A 16816-nucleotide genomic window follows, 5' to 3' on the forward strand; every position below is an offset into this window, starting at 1 on the left:
ACGATGCATCTTTCTTGTTTCATCCAGCTGCCGCCTTTGGAAGAAATGGACAGCTAAAGAGACTTAAATAGATTATATTCTAATTAATATTTAACATTTAAAGCAGCTATACAAAATGGCTCATAGCCAAATGGGAAATAAAACCTTTCTTTAAAGCTACAATTAATTTCTTCTAGAGATGAAATGATAAGAAGTACAAGAAAATATTTAGAGACATTATCTGCACATTGAAATAGAAGTATTATGACCTGAAACAATTATGGAATGGTTCCTGACATCTGGTCCTGCTTGATAATAAATATTCTTCCATGCTACTCAAGCAAAATGCAAAACAAAGCTCTGTCTCCTACCCCAAGAAGTTTGCTTTTCTCCCCTCCACTCTTTCTTTTTTTTTTTCTCCCCCCTTGTCTAAACAGTAAAGAAAATGTGTGAAATGAAAGCAGTGTAGAAAAAAAAATCACAGGATTCAGAAGGGAAATCCTTACATCTTTCTTTATTCTCAGCGAAGTCTGAAAACAAGTGAGAGTCAACACCGATGAGCTCTACAGACCCTCTTTACATGGAGTACTGCAGGACCACTTTGCTGCCATTTTTAAACTCCGGGCTGCTAGGCTATGAATATAGAAAAGGACAGTCCTTGGTATTTGAAGACAAACCAGAAAACATGCGGGTTTTTTGGTTTGTTTTTTTTTTTTTTAGGTAAATAAAGCATCCTTTCCCCCATAACTCCAGCAATGCATTTCAGTCCTTACATTTGGATTTTCTCAACCCCTTTCTATCCAAAGAGCATTTCCTCTTCCCTCAAAACCATGGCTGCTTTAATGCCAAGGCCCAGAACACATTTCAGCACTGACAGCAGGAGCAGAAGCCGAGTAGCCAAAGCAAGACCTGCTACCCGTCATGGCTGATGTCACTCCTTCTACCTCAGATCTCCACAGATGATGTTTCCCTCTGTCCTACATATTCCCGAAGCAGCAGGCATAGATGGTATCCTCCATCCTGCCTCTTGACATATAGCATTTCGGGTGCAAAAAACGTGGAGGATTCAGTCAGAGGCTCTTTCTGGCAGGTGTAACAACAGAAATAACCGGCACAGGAATCTTCTTGCACCCCGAGCACCTGCGACACTCCTGACAAGACCTTGCCAGCTCCATGTGCTCCAAGCCTCTCCCACCCTCAGTGTCCCCTCCCTTCAGCATCGCTCTACAAGTCCCACCACCGACGCTGCTCACTGGCTTGCATGACCTGCTCCTCCCTCTCCGAAGTTGCCTTGTCTGCTCAGGTTGGACGATTCACGGGCACCCGTGACCAACAGGTCTTCTCCAGATGGAGACTGTACCTAGCAAAGTGGAGGATTTACCTGTTGATTGATTCTTTGGTACCACTGTAATAAGCAGGATAATTATAAATTGTCATCTTGTACCAAAGTGTACCGGCCAAACTGGCCAAGATGCTTCAAATGGAAGCTGACGGCATTATCTTTGAACAAGTCTGAATGTTAAAAGAAAGGAAACAGACCTTATTTTTAAGGCTGCGCTAGGAAGACATCTCTTGCGGAAAGTGAATAATAAATATACTGCATGCCATAGTAATGTCCACGGGGGGAGGTAAGGGATTGCTATAAAACATAGTATTCTAACTACTACAGATGTTGCTGCTAGAATTTACAGCTTTCTCTGCGTGCTTATCTCTCCTCACCAGTTTCTGCACATTGAATCACATTCAAACATGGGCCATTTTAAGCCATCTTTTTATTATTTTAACCTTTTTTTTTAAGCTACAATTAATTTCTTCTGTGCTATTCTGTAATGTTGAATAGATTCAAGACCTGTATTTACAAACCACATGCAATCCTATTTTGGCACATGTAAATTGCATGCAAATACATTCTAAATTAGTTTATTTATCACTCCAGAATTCTAATCCAAAGGTTTTGTTTTTTTAAATTTAGTTTTTATTCTGACATGTTTACAAATGAGTTTGACTCTGGAAAATAACTTAATAAACTCAGGGTTAGCTATGCAATTAGAGGAGGCATCTGGGAACCATAAAACCTGGAAAACAATATTTACATCTTTTGTACATCCAAGATTCCACTTTTTTTTTCTCCCTTAAATTCATCATTTCAAAATATTGCAGTTATTTTTGTATGAGGACAAACAACAAGAACTCATTTTTATAACCAATGACCCCTCTCTCCGACGAGCAATTCATGGGGTAGCACTGGATAAAATGCACAAAGTAGAAGATTTCATTATAAAAAAAGAAAATGAAAAATAACTGAATTAACATTGATCATGACTTTTCAACAGCATTTCTTATTATTACAGCCAGGCAAAGTCTCCTGTGGGCAGTAAAGCTTTCCCATGTATTATTAGCCCTCTACAGAAAGCTATGAAAAGACACAAATCTGTTTTGTCAAAGGACAGAAGAGCATTTAGTTATAAGAGAAAGTATGGTCATAATCCATTGTGGGGTTAAAGGTGAAGAAAACAGAACTATAACACAAAGCCTTAAGAGAGTAATACTCCTGCAGTTAATTCCTGAACACTGCAGTAGAGCCGCCTGGTTTGTGGGGAGAATACATTCTCAGGGCAACCTGACATCTATACGGTTTATATTTATTAGCAGCAGCACTATTATATAGCATCTCTATTTGTGCTAGGTACAAACGCACACGGTACCATGGCTCCTGCTTCGGGAGGCATTTGTTGAGATGCCACAAGTGGCCATGTGGCTGCCGTGAAAGCCAATGCTACGGCAGAGGCAGGCGACCGCCTGCGCCTGGGGGCAGCGGGGCAGAGGGATGGGAACGTCTTGCTTGGCCACGCTGCTGGCAGTGGTCCAGCCCGGAGCCCCAAGCGGCTGCCCCAGGTACACAAACTAGACCGTTTAGGAAATTTTTCTAGTATACAGAAAGCTATTTCAGTGCTCGAGTAACAAAATCAAGCCCATGCGTTGGAGCGAGGGGGTTCAGTCCAGGATCACACGCTAAAGCAAGTGCATGAAGTTGCTCTCGGTGTCAGGTTTGTCAAATCTTTCACAACGATTAGGGGTTTGGTCCAAGTAAGAGGCAACTGAAGCGCTGTGGATCAGATCCCAAAGCAAATTTGCGGCAGGTCTAAGTGACTAGATGAGGATTCCTTTTACATCCAACCGGGGACCCTACGCCCTCACAGTCCCTGGGAGGAATGGCAAGCAGGCGGGTTTAGCGCAGGGGACGGCAGCAGCACGGCAGAATTTAGCAGCGCTCTGAGGCTACCTGGAGGATGGGCAGGAAAATCAGGGTCTCTACAGATAGTTCTTCCTTCCTTCTGGTGGTCCCCAGAGGATAAGGACAATGGATGCAGCTGTGTCACAGGGCAGGTAATATAATAAAAAACATCAAGAATAATATAATCCCCTGCTGTCTCCTAGATATTTCGAACACACTTATTCTCATTTTGATTCGTATGGCCCAGCAAATACAACTTTATGGTTTATGTTGCCCTCCCCAGGCCCCACTGCAGACCTTATTCCACACTGCCTTGTGCCCCTTCCCCTCCCCTGCCTTGCTCCTCTGCCAGCACTCTCTGTCCTGGCACTCAGCATCTACGCGGTCCAGTGCAGCACCTTGTACAGATACCACAGCAAGCTGCAACGTCAGAAGCGAACCGTGGTGTTAAAACGGTATTTCACCTTCCTTTAACCTGCTTTTTAAGGACACTGCAGCGATACTACTGCCTAACAGTACTCACGTTATCTCATTTAGCAGCATCTCAGATAACTCCCTCCAATACTGCACTGAGCTGTGTGATGAACAAGTCACTTTTCCACCATGGGTTATCCTGCACTTTCAGTCTGAATTCACAAAGCCATCACACCTTCCCCATTCAAATCTCTCCTAAAAACTCCTTTGTGACTTCAAGTTACAAGCTCAAAATAATAATAAAGGCTCTAGGTTATCCTTTCTTGTGGGTTTCCCAGTGACCTTGGCTGACTGCTTTAACAGAAAATGTTTTGCATACCAAAAAAAATGAGCCCACCAGCAATTCTTAGAAACAAATGAGATAAGAAAAACTCCTTTGTGCAGTTCCAGCTCCTCTCTTCCTCAGTCCCACGCATTGTAGCTGTATCATCATCAATGTTTTGCCATTTTCTGGTACATCAGAGGTTGGAGGAAAGGGGTAGCAGAGGCACAGGAGTCTAGAAAGCGACAAAGAGTAGCGGGCAGCTTCTCAAAAATAAAATGCAGTTCTACTAAAATAATCTTTTATTTTTTACATTCTCTTTCCAGGTTTCCTGCCCACTGCCTGCTGCCCTTGCCTTTCCAGGTTTCCTGCCCACTGCCCCTTGCTTTGTCTATTTAAGTCACCAACTATTCAGGGGCAGCTTGGTGTCACACCGTGCATCCAGCACAATGACATCTTTGTGGACTGGGATACATGGGTGCTACTAAAATAGAAAAAAGGCACAGAGTTAGCTGTATGTACCCAGCTAGGTTAAAAAAAGTCACAAGCTAAGGCTCAGGTCCAGGTGCAATTCAGCAGCACTGGAATGACAGCACCCTAAAGCCAGTTTAAAAAAAAAAAAAAAAAGAAAAAATTTTAAAAATTTTTAAAAAGGGTCAGGGCTTATTTATCTCAGGCATAGCACCCAGATAACATGGGTTGTAGGCATGTGGACCCACACTGGTGAGTCTGCTGCGAGTGGCACAGCTCTGCTATGCAGGTCTCTGCTAGCTCATGCATTTCTGCACTGTACTCCATTTTGTGGTGTCAATATAATCCTCTGCTGTCTTCTAGATATTTAATACACTGATTTTCACTAAGTCTTGTTCAGGTCACTCAGCAGATAATTAAACAAACGAACAAACAAAATATTCCTAAGTGAAGACACTGTTTCCATACAGATGCTCTTGCAAATTAAAATTTCATTAAAAAAGAAGAAAGCTTTCCATTCTTTCTAAAAACATCTGATACTCAAGAAAAGGGGTTTTTTTTTTGAGAAAAAATAAAAGATTATTTTAAGTTTTCCTCAAACTTACGCAAAAAGAGAAGGAACACAATAGACCTGTGCACAGAATTGCTCATTTTCTCTCTCTCTAAATGAGCCAGATGCTCATTCTGCACATCGCGAAGTAAAACAGAAAGCATTATGTGCAAACATTTACAGCATAAAAAGCCTCGTCACCTGGGATACTTGCTGCTTCTGAAAATTCTGATCAAAGATAAAAACCAAGACAACTCCTTGTAATCAATTATGCACAGATAGTCCTCAGTGTATGTGCAATTCATAAAAATAATACTAAAAACATAACGTGGATTTACATGCAGAAATGAAATATGGACATGGACAGAACACTAATCTTCTGATTGGTATCTTAAATCGACAATCCCAGTTCTTTAAGCGAGTCTCTGGCTAAATAGTGCTTCCTTGAAAAAATTTCCAGCAGCACTTTAACTGCTCTCGCTTACACAAGAGGAGCTGCAGAGGCACAGCCCAGGACCGCGTGAAGGTTACAGCAGGCTGCAGTCGGGGAATGAGCACTACAGCAAGCTGGACGCGGGTTTTATTTCTGCCTAGGCAGAGGTGATTAACCCCCCCATACATCCCAAAAGCACTCATGGTGCAAAGAAAGCCATTACTTGACAATCTGGCTTTTTTTAAAAGAGGGACTGGCAAGACACGGTGGCAAAGCAGACGCGATCTGTAGCAGGCTCCCTTGCAGAAGTTCCCCTATACGTACACCCCCCTATACGTACGCCGACCTGAGGCAAACTGCAATGATCTCCCTCCCACATTAGGCACTAAATTCAGAAGAGAAGTTGAAGATGCATTCAGGTTTCAGGCGTGTATGAACATGCTATCATCGTCATCCTCACTAATACCAAATTCACACTTTGAGGTCTTCTCTATGTCTTTTTCACTCAGCCTTGTAACAGTCAAGTCAAGGAATTCACATCGCAATGTCAATCCTTTCATCAATTTTACACCCCTCAAAACCTGTAAAATATTTATATTTCCACATGAGGATTTATTCCTGTTTTGTTCTAGCTGACATCCTTTCGTCACGGGTCTTACACATTTTTGCCTAGGTGAGCCCCAAAGAGTATGCAGTGACTTAATGAGCAGATCAATTACTGTTCATAAGAAAAGATACTGTCTCTTTAAAGGTTATTTGAAGGTTGATTGCTATCTTATTGCTTATATCCTGCAAATCTATTCAGCCTTATGAATGAATTTGACCTTTTTATACTTACTGGGGAAAAAAAAACAGAACAGAAGTTAATTTAGAGCTCTATAATACAACACTTTTTCCCAGAGAAATGAAAGGGCATTCAAATCGATACCTGCACAATAACACTCTGATGAATGTTTGCACCCAATTTTCTCATTTTGCTAACTTGAGATTGGGCATTTTGAATAGTTCTCAAAGCACATATTCTTTATGTGCTGTGAAGTATGTGGTATTGTGTCCAAACAATGCTAGAGGATAATCATTATAGGAGTATCACTGGGCCTGAAAAGGTCAGTTAGTTAGAAATGTCAGCTTTCAATGCAACTATGCCGGACCTTCCTATGTAAGGATCCAATTAAAGGGACATGCCAAGGTGCATGGAAACATCATGGTGACCCAGAATAATAATAAGGTATTGTGGAAAAGCTTGATATTTTTCTTCAAAAGTAATGGATTAGCCTTTGGAATATCTTCTCTGCAGTCTTATTTTGACTTCGCAAATATCACTTATTCTACACGTATCCAAAAAAGGTCATTTTCTTTTAAAATGCAAAGGTGGGGATGAAAAAGCCTTACTAAAAGTAAATATTTTGCAACTAAATGGAAAAAAATTCTGGTTTCATTATTGGATCAAAAAAGTATCATTTCAGTAGATCTCAAAACTGTGATATTTGAGATGGATATAGAGGGTGTTTGGAGAAACAGATGGGGATAGGTCAGGGGACAGGCAGAAAGAGCAGGGTGGACTTATTCTCTTGGGACATGTTGTGAGTGAAGGCTGTCGGCGCAGGGAAAAGACGGTGGGAACAGCAACACCATTCAGTGAGTGTGTAGCATCTCTGCAGTTGTTATTCCGGCAAATGGAGAGGTGTAAGTAAGAATTAGGAAGGTACTGATCTGCACGAATAAGTAATTACAAGCAACAATATTACTTCTCCTTATCGCAGCAAATGGAAATTCTTACAGCTCTTCAGATACAGTAAAGATGAGGAATTGGACACAGTCAAATTTCCTAATTAGCCTCAGGACAGCTGAAACGAATCTAATGGCAGAAAAAAAAAAAAAGGTCCACGTTTTCTCTCTGCTCTCTGTTAGTACATCATCTTGCTAAAGTTTCATCAAGTCTGGAACAAACTTCTTCCTGTAGTTTTAGGGTTCAGCTAAGACTGACAACACGGGAATTTCACTTTGAGCTGAGACTTTAGCATATATATTTTATTTGCGTGGTAGAGAAATTCTTGTACTGTGGGTTCAAACGAACCATTTGGGGTCTATTGCCTTGCTGAGCAACAAGGTGCTCTCCCCCCAGGTTATTTTACATTGTTGTGGGCAAATGGGTGGATTAACACCCAGTGTCTTAGTGATATGAGAAATAGTTTCACTCCTATCCATCACTGAGCATTAAAAGACTCAATTATTACAGGAAAGAGAAGCAATTTCTTTTCTCCACCACCTTTCCAAATAAAACAGCATGCGAAGCTTCACTAACAAACATGAACTGTAATTATGTTAGGCTGTGTAAAAACTCAGACACTATCCCTTGACACATACTTAGACTAAAATCAATGTACTATTAATTAATAAGGACTAGCAAAAATAGTACCCGAGTTTTAGCAGCAAACAACTTTCTGTCACATTTTATTACTCTGTATCATTTTTACTAATACCTGTCTTATAGCTTCATGACTTTGAGTTCATATTATTTTCATGCTTCAATTAGAAAGAAGTAGATAGCCAGACTATCCAGGAAGGTAATGGAAAAGTCTTGTAGCGGGGCTTAGTGGTGAAATTTATAGTTAAATGAAACTTTCAAATATACTATAAAACTTCTCCTTCCTTTACGTAGTTTTACTTGAGGTCTCATAAGCAGTAATATGTAGAAATGCAAAACTTAATCAGCTAAAAAATATAGCAAATCCCACATATCACTTTATGCAATGCCAGGAGAGTAGAAATATATTTTCCTAACCAGAGGAAATTAACTAGGCAACAGTCCTATATCTATAATTTAAAGCAGTAAAATATGTATGGCAGAAACTAAAGCCACCTTAAAAGAATTCAGGGTAGCAGTGTATCACAAATTAATGAAATGGAGACATTTTTAGAGCATGCAGCACTGACGATATTAAAGGGTGGAGAATATTTCACCACATAGATCTGTCTGATAAATACTTATAAAATCAGGCTTTTTTCCCTGTTTAAAAGTGTAACAGCTTGAATATTAGGGGGAAGTACACACAAAGTCATCAACATTTCTGATGAAATCTCAATGCCGCTCCACAGAGATTAGGAATATCTTACTCTGTCCCTGCACGTAAACCTCTAATGTGGCCAGAGGAAAACCTGAGTAAATCAAAAGGCAGGAATTATGGAGTCAGGTCTTATTTTATTTCACCTAAAACAGAGCTGAAAGAAACTTAAAATACTTTGTATTCCATGCTGTAGCCAAGCTGGGCACTACGGAATATTCAACTACCCCAGGTTTTTTAAATGCAATCAATTTACTGCTGCCAAATGTAGTAGGTTTATATACATCTGGGAAACATGCACCTACGGTGCTGATGAATTTCTCCTGACATTGCACTGATTTCAGGAGAATGTTATTTTAAATCGGCAGTAGAGAGACTGGTAGAGAAGGATAAAGCCCTGAGGACAGCTGAATCAAAGAGAATTTCAAAAGATTTTTCCTGATGGTTCTTGGATAATATCACATGTTAGCTATTTTCAAAGCCAATAGTTTCCAACACACTTCCATTTACAGTATCAATAATTAAAAAATACTTCAGTGGGAGATGAACTTACCTTACTGAGAAGAGAAATTGGAAAGCTGTATTATTATCGTAAACACAGGAGATGCAAAAAGCTTTGTCTCCATGGAAAAGCTATGGAAACAGGGATACTTATTTGCAGCTATTGAGTGGTTACCACAAAATGTGATGTGATTGTACGGGCATGTTCAAAGTGTTACTAGAACATGATCACGTAGAAATTAAGGGCAGATCCTCAGCTCCTTTGTGCAGCAAGGACAAATTAAAACACCTGAAGATTTGGTCCTAAAACCCAAAGTCAACTAGAAGTGTTAAGGAAAAGTTTTGGGTCAAATTCAGAGGCAAACCTAAGTTTAAAGAAAATTTAAATTACCAAAACTTAAATCTCATTATGTCCCACTCCCTGCCAGCACGTCCCTGCCAGCCGCTAATGAATTTTTAACGTCTTTCCCCCACCCCACTGCGCACATCAGCTCTGACTCCGGCACCCCGAACCGTACAGCGCGTTACAGTCTAATTGTAACTCACATGTCAAGGGGCAAGAAGAAAGGAGTGTGGCGAGAGCATTGATTCCTCCAGCTACTCAGCAGTAAGGCAGAGCAGTGAACTCCCCTCCACATTTTACATGGGTGTCGGTTACTTCAAAGGAATATATCTGAGCATGAGGGAGTCTGGCTCGCTCCCAGCACATGCATCATTTGTGGCTGGCTCTTTCTGGAGACCCGCAGCAAAGCAAAGACTTCCTCCAGTTTGGGGCAGATTGTGGAGCTTTCTGTAGCTGTTTTCGCAGGGGCACTGGAACAGGTGAGCTCTGTATGTCGCATACAAAATGTGTAGCTGGAGCTGCCGCTCTCACCCGCTGCATTTCTTCCTTTTTCTTTTTTTTTTTTTTTTTTGTTTTCCCCATTTTTTCCAGAGTGCTCTCAGTCAAGGTTACAGATTAATGATCTATACCTGTTCAGTTTAACATACAAATGTGCTTTTAAGTCAAGTTCCGCCAGGTTTTGCAGAGCCGCACGCCCATTGCTCGGTGTTTGGAAGCCATCGGGAGTAAGGCAAGAGGCAGCGGCGGGTCGCCCTCGCAGCGTGGGCTCCGCACAGCGCGCCCAGGGTGCGGATTCAGGGCACGAGGGATGGGCACCGCTTCCTACCCATCGGTGATTCTTGGGGAATCGTGCAACAGCCACGGCCATGGGGAACAGCACGACTGCCATGAGGTAACGTTAAGGTTTCTGTGATCCCACAAAATCTCCTTTGAATGTTTTGGCACTTGTGTCTCAACACCCCTTAATTGACACTAATGGCATTATTTTACCTTGCAATTAATCTCATTAACTGGCTGATCGATGGAAATTTTTTTAGTGGCACACGGAGAAGAGCTGTTGTAATACCTGCAACGGATCACCAAGCGATTCCTGACTAAACGTACAAAAACTGGTTCGAGAATTTCACACGCACACAAAAGAAAGAAGATATTCGTCATGACAGAAGTGCAAATCCCAGAGGTCACCTTTGGTTTTGAAGTCCTTTGTCTATTCTTACAATTAAGCAATAGGGCTTTGGTGGCTGATACAACTTGTGAGACGCGGAGGACTCTCATACTATAAATAAGGCTGAGTGACCTCCTCCACAAATGAAGGCTGCCTGCCTGCGGCAAGGTGGGGAACAGGAACAAGTCCCAAAGGATTAACAGCTGCAACTAAAATAGCCTAATTTGAATCAGTAAATTAAGGGATGACAGTGATTATGGCCGATCTCAACCATCATAAACGATATCACGACTTTGTAACAGCAGATTGTTGATGTCAGATCTTAGAGCTAGGACTCAAAGAATGAAGTATTTTAAAGCTGCAGTCTCCAAAGACAGATAAAAGCCTCAAGACTACGATTTATTTTATTTTATTTTTATATTTGTAGGGCCCAAACTAGACCCTTTAATCCACAGGTTGACATTTTCCAATCCTACTAGGAATTAAGTGCCTAACTTTTTCAGCCTCTTTGAAAAATCTCAGCTTTAGGCTCTCACGTAAGTTTGGCCTGATCCAGCATCAGGCTTCTCTTGAAAATGGCTTTACTGAAAGCAAATCTGTAGGTACTCAATTATATAATCATGGCACAAATATTTTTTTTTTTTCCAGTGTAGCCAATTATTGTAGATTTCTGGGTAAATATCAAAGGGTAAACCTTGAATTTCAGAAAAAAAATGCATGTTATGGAAAGCTTTTTTCCCCCCTTTTAGTGCAGTATGTCTACCTATGCAGTTATTGAAAGCTATTTTGAGCCTTCGAAGTAATTGCTGTGTTGATTTACTAGATTGCTGTATTAAACTGAGAGATCTGAAGTGATAGCTACTTACTGTGATCACATCTATGCACAAACTCAACTTAGTCAACCCTTTCATTGTTCCAGTGAATACTGTATCTGAAATGATGAGGAAGGTATCAAATTCGTTTTACAGAAAAGTCTCTTATTAAGTTATTCTGGTCCCCAACCTTCTTCTTCTCTTATTAAAAAAAGCGTCTGTGGACTTTGGTGCCCTTATCCAAGATCGGAGTGTTTATTATGATTAAGACCTTCAGAGATCTTTTTCCTCTAGAAATAGGGAATGCTGAAGATACGAAAAATGAAAAATGTGCCATGGTTGTCCTTGAAGTTACAGTCAGAATAGTGACAATGGCTATATCACATTGTATTGTTGCTTTTATCAGCAAGTGCCCTGAGCATACATTAACATAATTGCAAACTGCATGAAAAGTGAACATGCAAAAATGTGATGCAATTGCCAATAGCCTCAAACATCTGTCCCAACAAAGTGTTCCTCCTCCTTATTTTAATTCTTATTATTTTAACAAGGTTAGTGAAGGAGAAACCATGTCACAGATGATATCTACATTTAGAGTGTCAGAACAATTATTGATGCAAAATTGTTATCCAAGCAAATGTGTGTCACATTTTGTTCACTTCCCATAACACCTGTTCATTTTGCTAACACATTATTCCCACTTAAAGCCAAAACTCATTAGTCCCAGTTAAAGCCAACCTGAAAGCTTAATACATACATACATCTGAAAAATTGAAAAAGTTAACCAAAAGGTAGCACCATTCAAGCACGGTCTACATCTGAAGCCGGTGCAGCTAATGGAAAGAAACTGAGCCAGAAAAATAGCAATAAATAAAAACTACGCAGCCTTAAGAACTGAGAGCAGAGAGGAGCACTATTCAAACGACCTGCGTTTCAATCACGGTGCTGAGACCTTCAACGCTCACTATGCCAAAGAGCCCAACACTTTCCCAATATAACACACATTGGGTTATTTCCTCAATAGGCAAATGACAAAAGCCAATATGATGCAGATCATTTAAAGCATTTTAATTTTACCTAAATATTTTCTGACCCGCTCTGGGGTTCTCCACCCTAAGCCTGGACCTCCTGTCTCCCACCACGCACACAGAGGGCCACCATCTCCTTGCTCCCCGAACTGCTCACATTTGCCACCAAGGAAAGTCAAACTTGCATTTCTGTGATACTTGAACACACATTGTGAATTGGAGGGCATCTGCCCTGCAGACATACCGCTAACTGTAACCCCAGGAGGCTTAAAGAAATATCAGCACTCAAATTCATAGAGTAAAGGTCTGAAGAGGCAGCTCTGTGAACGGATAACTGCCCGGGGCTTTGCCAAGCACAATATAGCTGTCACTTGTTATTACGTGAGAGATTTTCTGGGGAACAGTGTTTTTCATTTTGCATGTCAGAGACGGGGGAAAAAACACATTTAGACAACCATCTCTTTAAGAAAAGAGAAGAGAGCCATGCGGCAGAGCTCACTTACCAGGGCTGGTTATCGTCAGGAGGTCAAGCTGCCGTTTCTGCTGAAAAACAAATTATAAAAGCAATTGTTAAAAGGGGACTAATTTTAGTGGGTCAGCTTAGACCTGCAAAGTAAGTGTTCTGACATTTATAGCAGAATTAATTACAAGTTACATGGCTCACAGTAACTCTTTTGGATGGGATCCACATGTACTTTATGAGGAAGAAAAAAACCCCTTGCTCAGTCCTTTTAATGTGTTTTTATTTGCACTTATAAAGTGTTACTATTTCTTTTTTGGAACATATACTTGAAATGGATAGCTAGAAGCACAGATGGACCGCTATATTTATAAAAGTGATTTCTGATTCCACAGGGAAGAAGACAAGGAACCAAGACAAGAAACTCTAAGTTCTTTATTCATATCAATCACTGACTCATAGCCTGTATGTGATCAAACACAATTATATCGCCTTGGGGTGAACCTTTCAAAGACATGTAAGAGGATCTAGACAAACTCAAGACTGATAAAAGGAAAGTTTCTTTTCATGCTGAGCGCAGTCAGCCCATGGATCTCATTGCCACCAGATATCCCTCACCCCAAAAGCTTGCCAGACTTGATCATCACTGGATATTTGTACAGATAGCAAAAGACAGGGAGCTATTATGGAAAATAATCAAGTTTAAACAGATGAGTGGTTTCTGGAAGGGCTGCAAACCTTCACAGGGCAAACGAACCTGTACTACAAGAAGGCTAGGAGGATTTTTTGCCTGGAACAAGCTATCCCACCAATGCCTTGGTGATGGTGGGGTGTGCCTGAGCTTTCCTTTCCCCTGTAACATGTAGCCAAGGCTGTTGCCTACTCCATATTCCCAGTCTTAGGTGATATCCCCACCACTGCCTCTCTGCAGCCTGTCACTGAAATCCGTGTGCTCCTGGACCACTATCATCCTTTTCCACCTTTCTGTGGGCTGAGAGGTTTCCATCACCAGCAGGGCTTTCTTTATCTCACAGACAGACTCTTACTGCCTCTTCTTCATAGCACTTTCTAACTTACTGTCTTCTCCCTAACTTTGCCCAACATTAGTGTGTCTAGCTGGCATTGACGATTATACTGTCCAGTTTAATTTCTCTCTCCTAATTTGCTCAATAATGTCTGTGTTACTTTCATTTATTGTCAGCCCTATTGATCTTTTTCTAATCTAATTCTCATCACTGCATTCACTGTATTCCCTGGGTGACAGCTGAAAGTCCTTGAGGAGGAAACATTGACTTGGTTTTCCCTACCGTGAACACTCTTCCTTGGAAATTATGACTGATGAAACTCCTTCCCAAACCCATCATTTCTCTGTAAGTAAAGTTTCACTGGCTAAAGTGCGTGGACGCAGTTGATCATCTACTGAATATACTTGAGCTATATGCCCAACAGTGAATGTGGCCTGCTGGGAAGCTGAGTGGGGTGTCAGGCTGAAAAAACACATTTTCTGAAACCTTCCTGGCCTTCGGTACCTGAACTCTTGTACAACACAAATCATATTTGTGAGAAAATTCATTCCTGTCTGTTTTCATAGGCACTCCTTGTTCTCCTAACTCTGATAAGTCATTCTGAGTATGACCTTAGCAGTGTGCTTGATCACATTTGCTTTATTATAAAATACTAAGGCCAGACTATGCCGAGTCTTTTTCCAGGTGCACCAGGGTAATAGTAAAAGAGAGCAGAAGACCCTGCTGCTGCCTTGTGTCACCTCCAGAAGAACCGTTCAGAAATGCTGTCTCTACTCTGCTGGGGTCTGCTCATCCCACCCTCCTTTCCCAGAGAGCACTAAAGCACAGTAAGCAATAGCGTAAGCAAAGGACCCACCGCCCCAGCGGGAGCCGTAAGACGAAACATCTCCTAATGAGCTAAATTTTATAGAGATCCTGTGCCTTAATCCTGATTCATATGTACAAAGCTACGAAATGCCAGAGCTTAGCACCCACTGGGCCAAAAGCTTTGCTTACATTTCTCAGCACAACTGGAACTCCAAATGCTGTATATCTAATGAACAGCTAAAGCAGAAAATATATATCCAAAGCCTATAGTCTGTGAAAGCTTCTCTACTGGGAAAAAAGGTGGAATATAAATATCCTGCATCAAAGAAGGTTGCAAAATGTAGAGATTTGGAATAGAGAGAAAGGCATGTAGCCCAGCTGGGCCCTGGTCCTGACTTGAGTCTATTAGCTGGGGTAAAAATAAACATTAAATAAAAACCTGAAGAGTTTAACTTGATACTGCAGGAAAACAAAAGCATATAGAATAGGCTAAACGAAATGGGAAATAAAATGCAATTATTACAAGTCAAATGTTCAGCTTGTAACTTTTTTCCTGCTTGGACGCTGCCTTCAAGCTGTCCCTGGAAAAAACAAATCAACTCCAGATCCAGCAAATCTTTGTGTCTGTGTCGAACTTTAAGCTCAAGTTCTTTCTCTGACTTCAAGTGGAGCAGCACTGATCTTTTGCATCTAACACCTAACTGCTGCAAGGGATTTGAAATGCCACCAGGTTCTTGGCACCGGCTCCACCCACACGCTCTGGGCTGGAGCTCAGTGGTTGCTGCCTGCCCAGTGCACTGAGAGAGAAAAAATTTCTCTGCTCTGACCTTCAGCAGACCTTGAAGAGGTTTCTCTAATTTAGCTCGGCAAGGGAAGTTTGTGCACACTCACCCAAGCCCCGGAGAGGAGGAAACAGCAAAGCGCCTTCCAGAATCGTGCATTTAAACGTGCAAAAATGCACTAATTATGGACCCAATCACTTTCCGGAAATTCAAGCCTGCTCTCAGATCTCAGGGGCTAGCTCTCTGCCGTTTCCAGGGCTCAGCTGGATGCAAGCAGTCTAGTAACTAGATGGATTTTTTTAAAAAACATACAGACACACTTATGAGTAGCTATAAAAGCAGCAGAATTTGAATTTAGAGAGAGAGACATTACAAGTGTCACAAAGATTAATAAAATAATTGCATCAGAAGTATCATGGCTGTGGGGCTTTATATATTCGCTTCTCCCTTCAGTGCTGAAAGATGCAAATTGCAGCTGTTGCCCCCCTCCAGCGTGATCACCCTCTCCCTGTTTTGACAGATTTCTCAAAAGACTCATCTCACAAGATGTCTGGCTTTTTTTGTTCCGCCTTTAGTAATTTTCCACTTCTCAAACACCTGCCCCTGCAGAGATGCTTGGGACTATCCCAATCTTTGGGCAACCTACTGTCCCGAGAATTACTTACAACCCGAGCACTGAAATGTAATGACCAGCGTCCCTGGTCAGGCGAGAGGTGACAGTTTCCCATATCGCTAAGGCTGGATTTCACCTAACGTTGACAAAAAGGCATTCCTTGAGAAACACTAAAAAGATTTACACAGCATCAGCCGTAATTTCTAAGAGGCAAACTGAAACGTTCCCTGTATCGCCACAGTATCTCTATTGCTATAAGCCTGTCCTACCCTTAAGGGGCAGCATCTTCATTTTCACTTTGCTGGCTCTTTGAAAGCCCAAAGGCAGGAAGAGGCCATTGGTGATTCATACCGGCTTCCCACCTCCTGCAGTTTTCTATCCTTGGTGCTACCCAGAGGCACAGTCCCGACGGTGCATTTGGGCTCTGCAGCAAACCTGCAGCAGATCGTGTTCACTTCCACAAAATTAACACAATCTTTAATTAATGCAATAAGCACTGATGAGTAATAAATCATATTAAAATACAAGGAAGGCAAATTTTTAATAAATTAAGCATTGATTCACTCAATAAATATTAATCTACTAAGCATCAAGAATTCATTACGTTTTAGAAAACCAGTTGAAAAGCCTCGCTGGTGAGCTGGTCTGAAGTGTGCAGAACGCTCCCTGTTCACCCATAATATACACTTATTTTTAACTAATTCCTTAATTCATCAAGTTAAACAACTTGCCTGGAAGTGAGTCTGGATTATTATTCCATTGCAATACGCAATTTTCTCGACACAGATTCTGACTCGCCCCTCGGATCGTT

General features: G+C 41.3%; 1 protein-coding gene across 6 annotated transcripts in view; it reads right to left on the reverse strand.

Moving 5' to 3' along the window:
• The window catches only part of BEND5 (BEN domain containing 5), a 979469-nt gene that overhangs the window by 447059 nt on the left and 515594 nt on the right, over positions 1-16816 (reverse strand). For 4 of the 6 annotated variants that reach the window (XM_030032519.2, XM_030032518.1, XM_030032522.2 and 1 more), the window contains exon 6: positions 12822-12861. In XM_030032519.2, coding sequence (XP_029888379.1) covers positions 12822-12861 — 40 coding nt within the window. The remainder of the gene's footprint in view (positions 1-12821; positions 12862-16816) is intronic. The other 2 variants (XM_030032521.2, XM_030032517.1) reach the window with 1 other exon arrangement.

Source organism: Aquila chrysaetos, chromosome 12, assembly GCF_900496995.4.
Source record: "Aquila chrysaetos chrysaetos chromosome 12, bAquChr1.4, whole genome shotgun sequence".
Taxonomy (NCBI): domain Eukaryota; kingdom Metazoa; phylum Chordata; class Aves; order Accipitriformes; family Accipitridae; genus Aquila; species Aquila chrysaetos.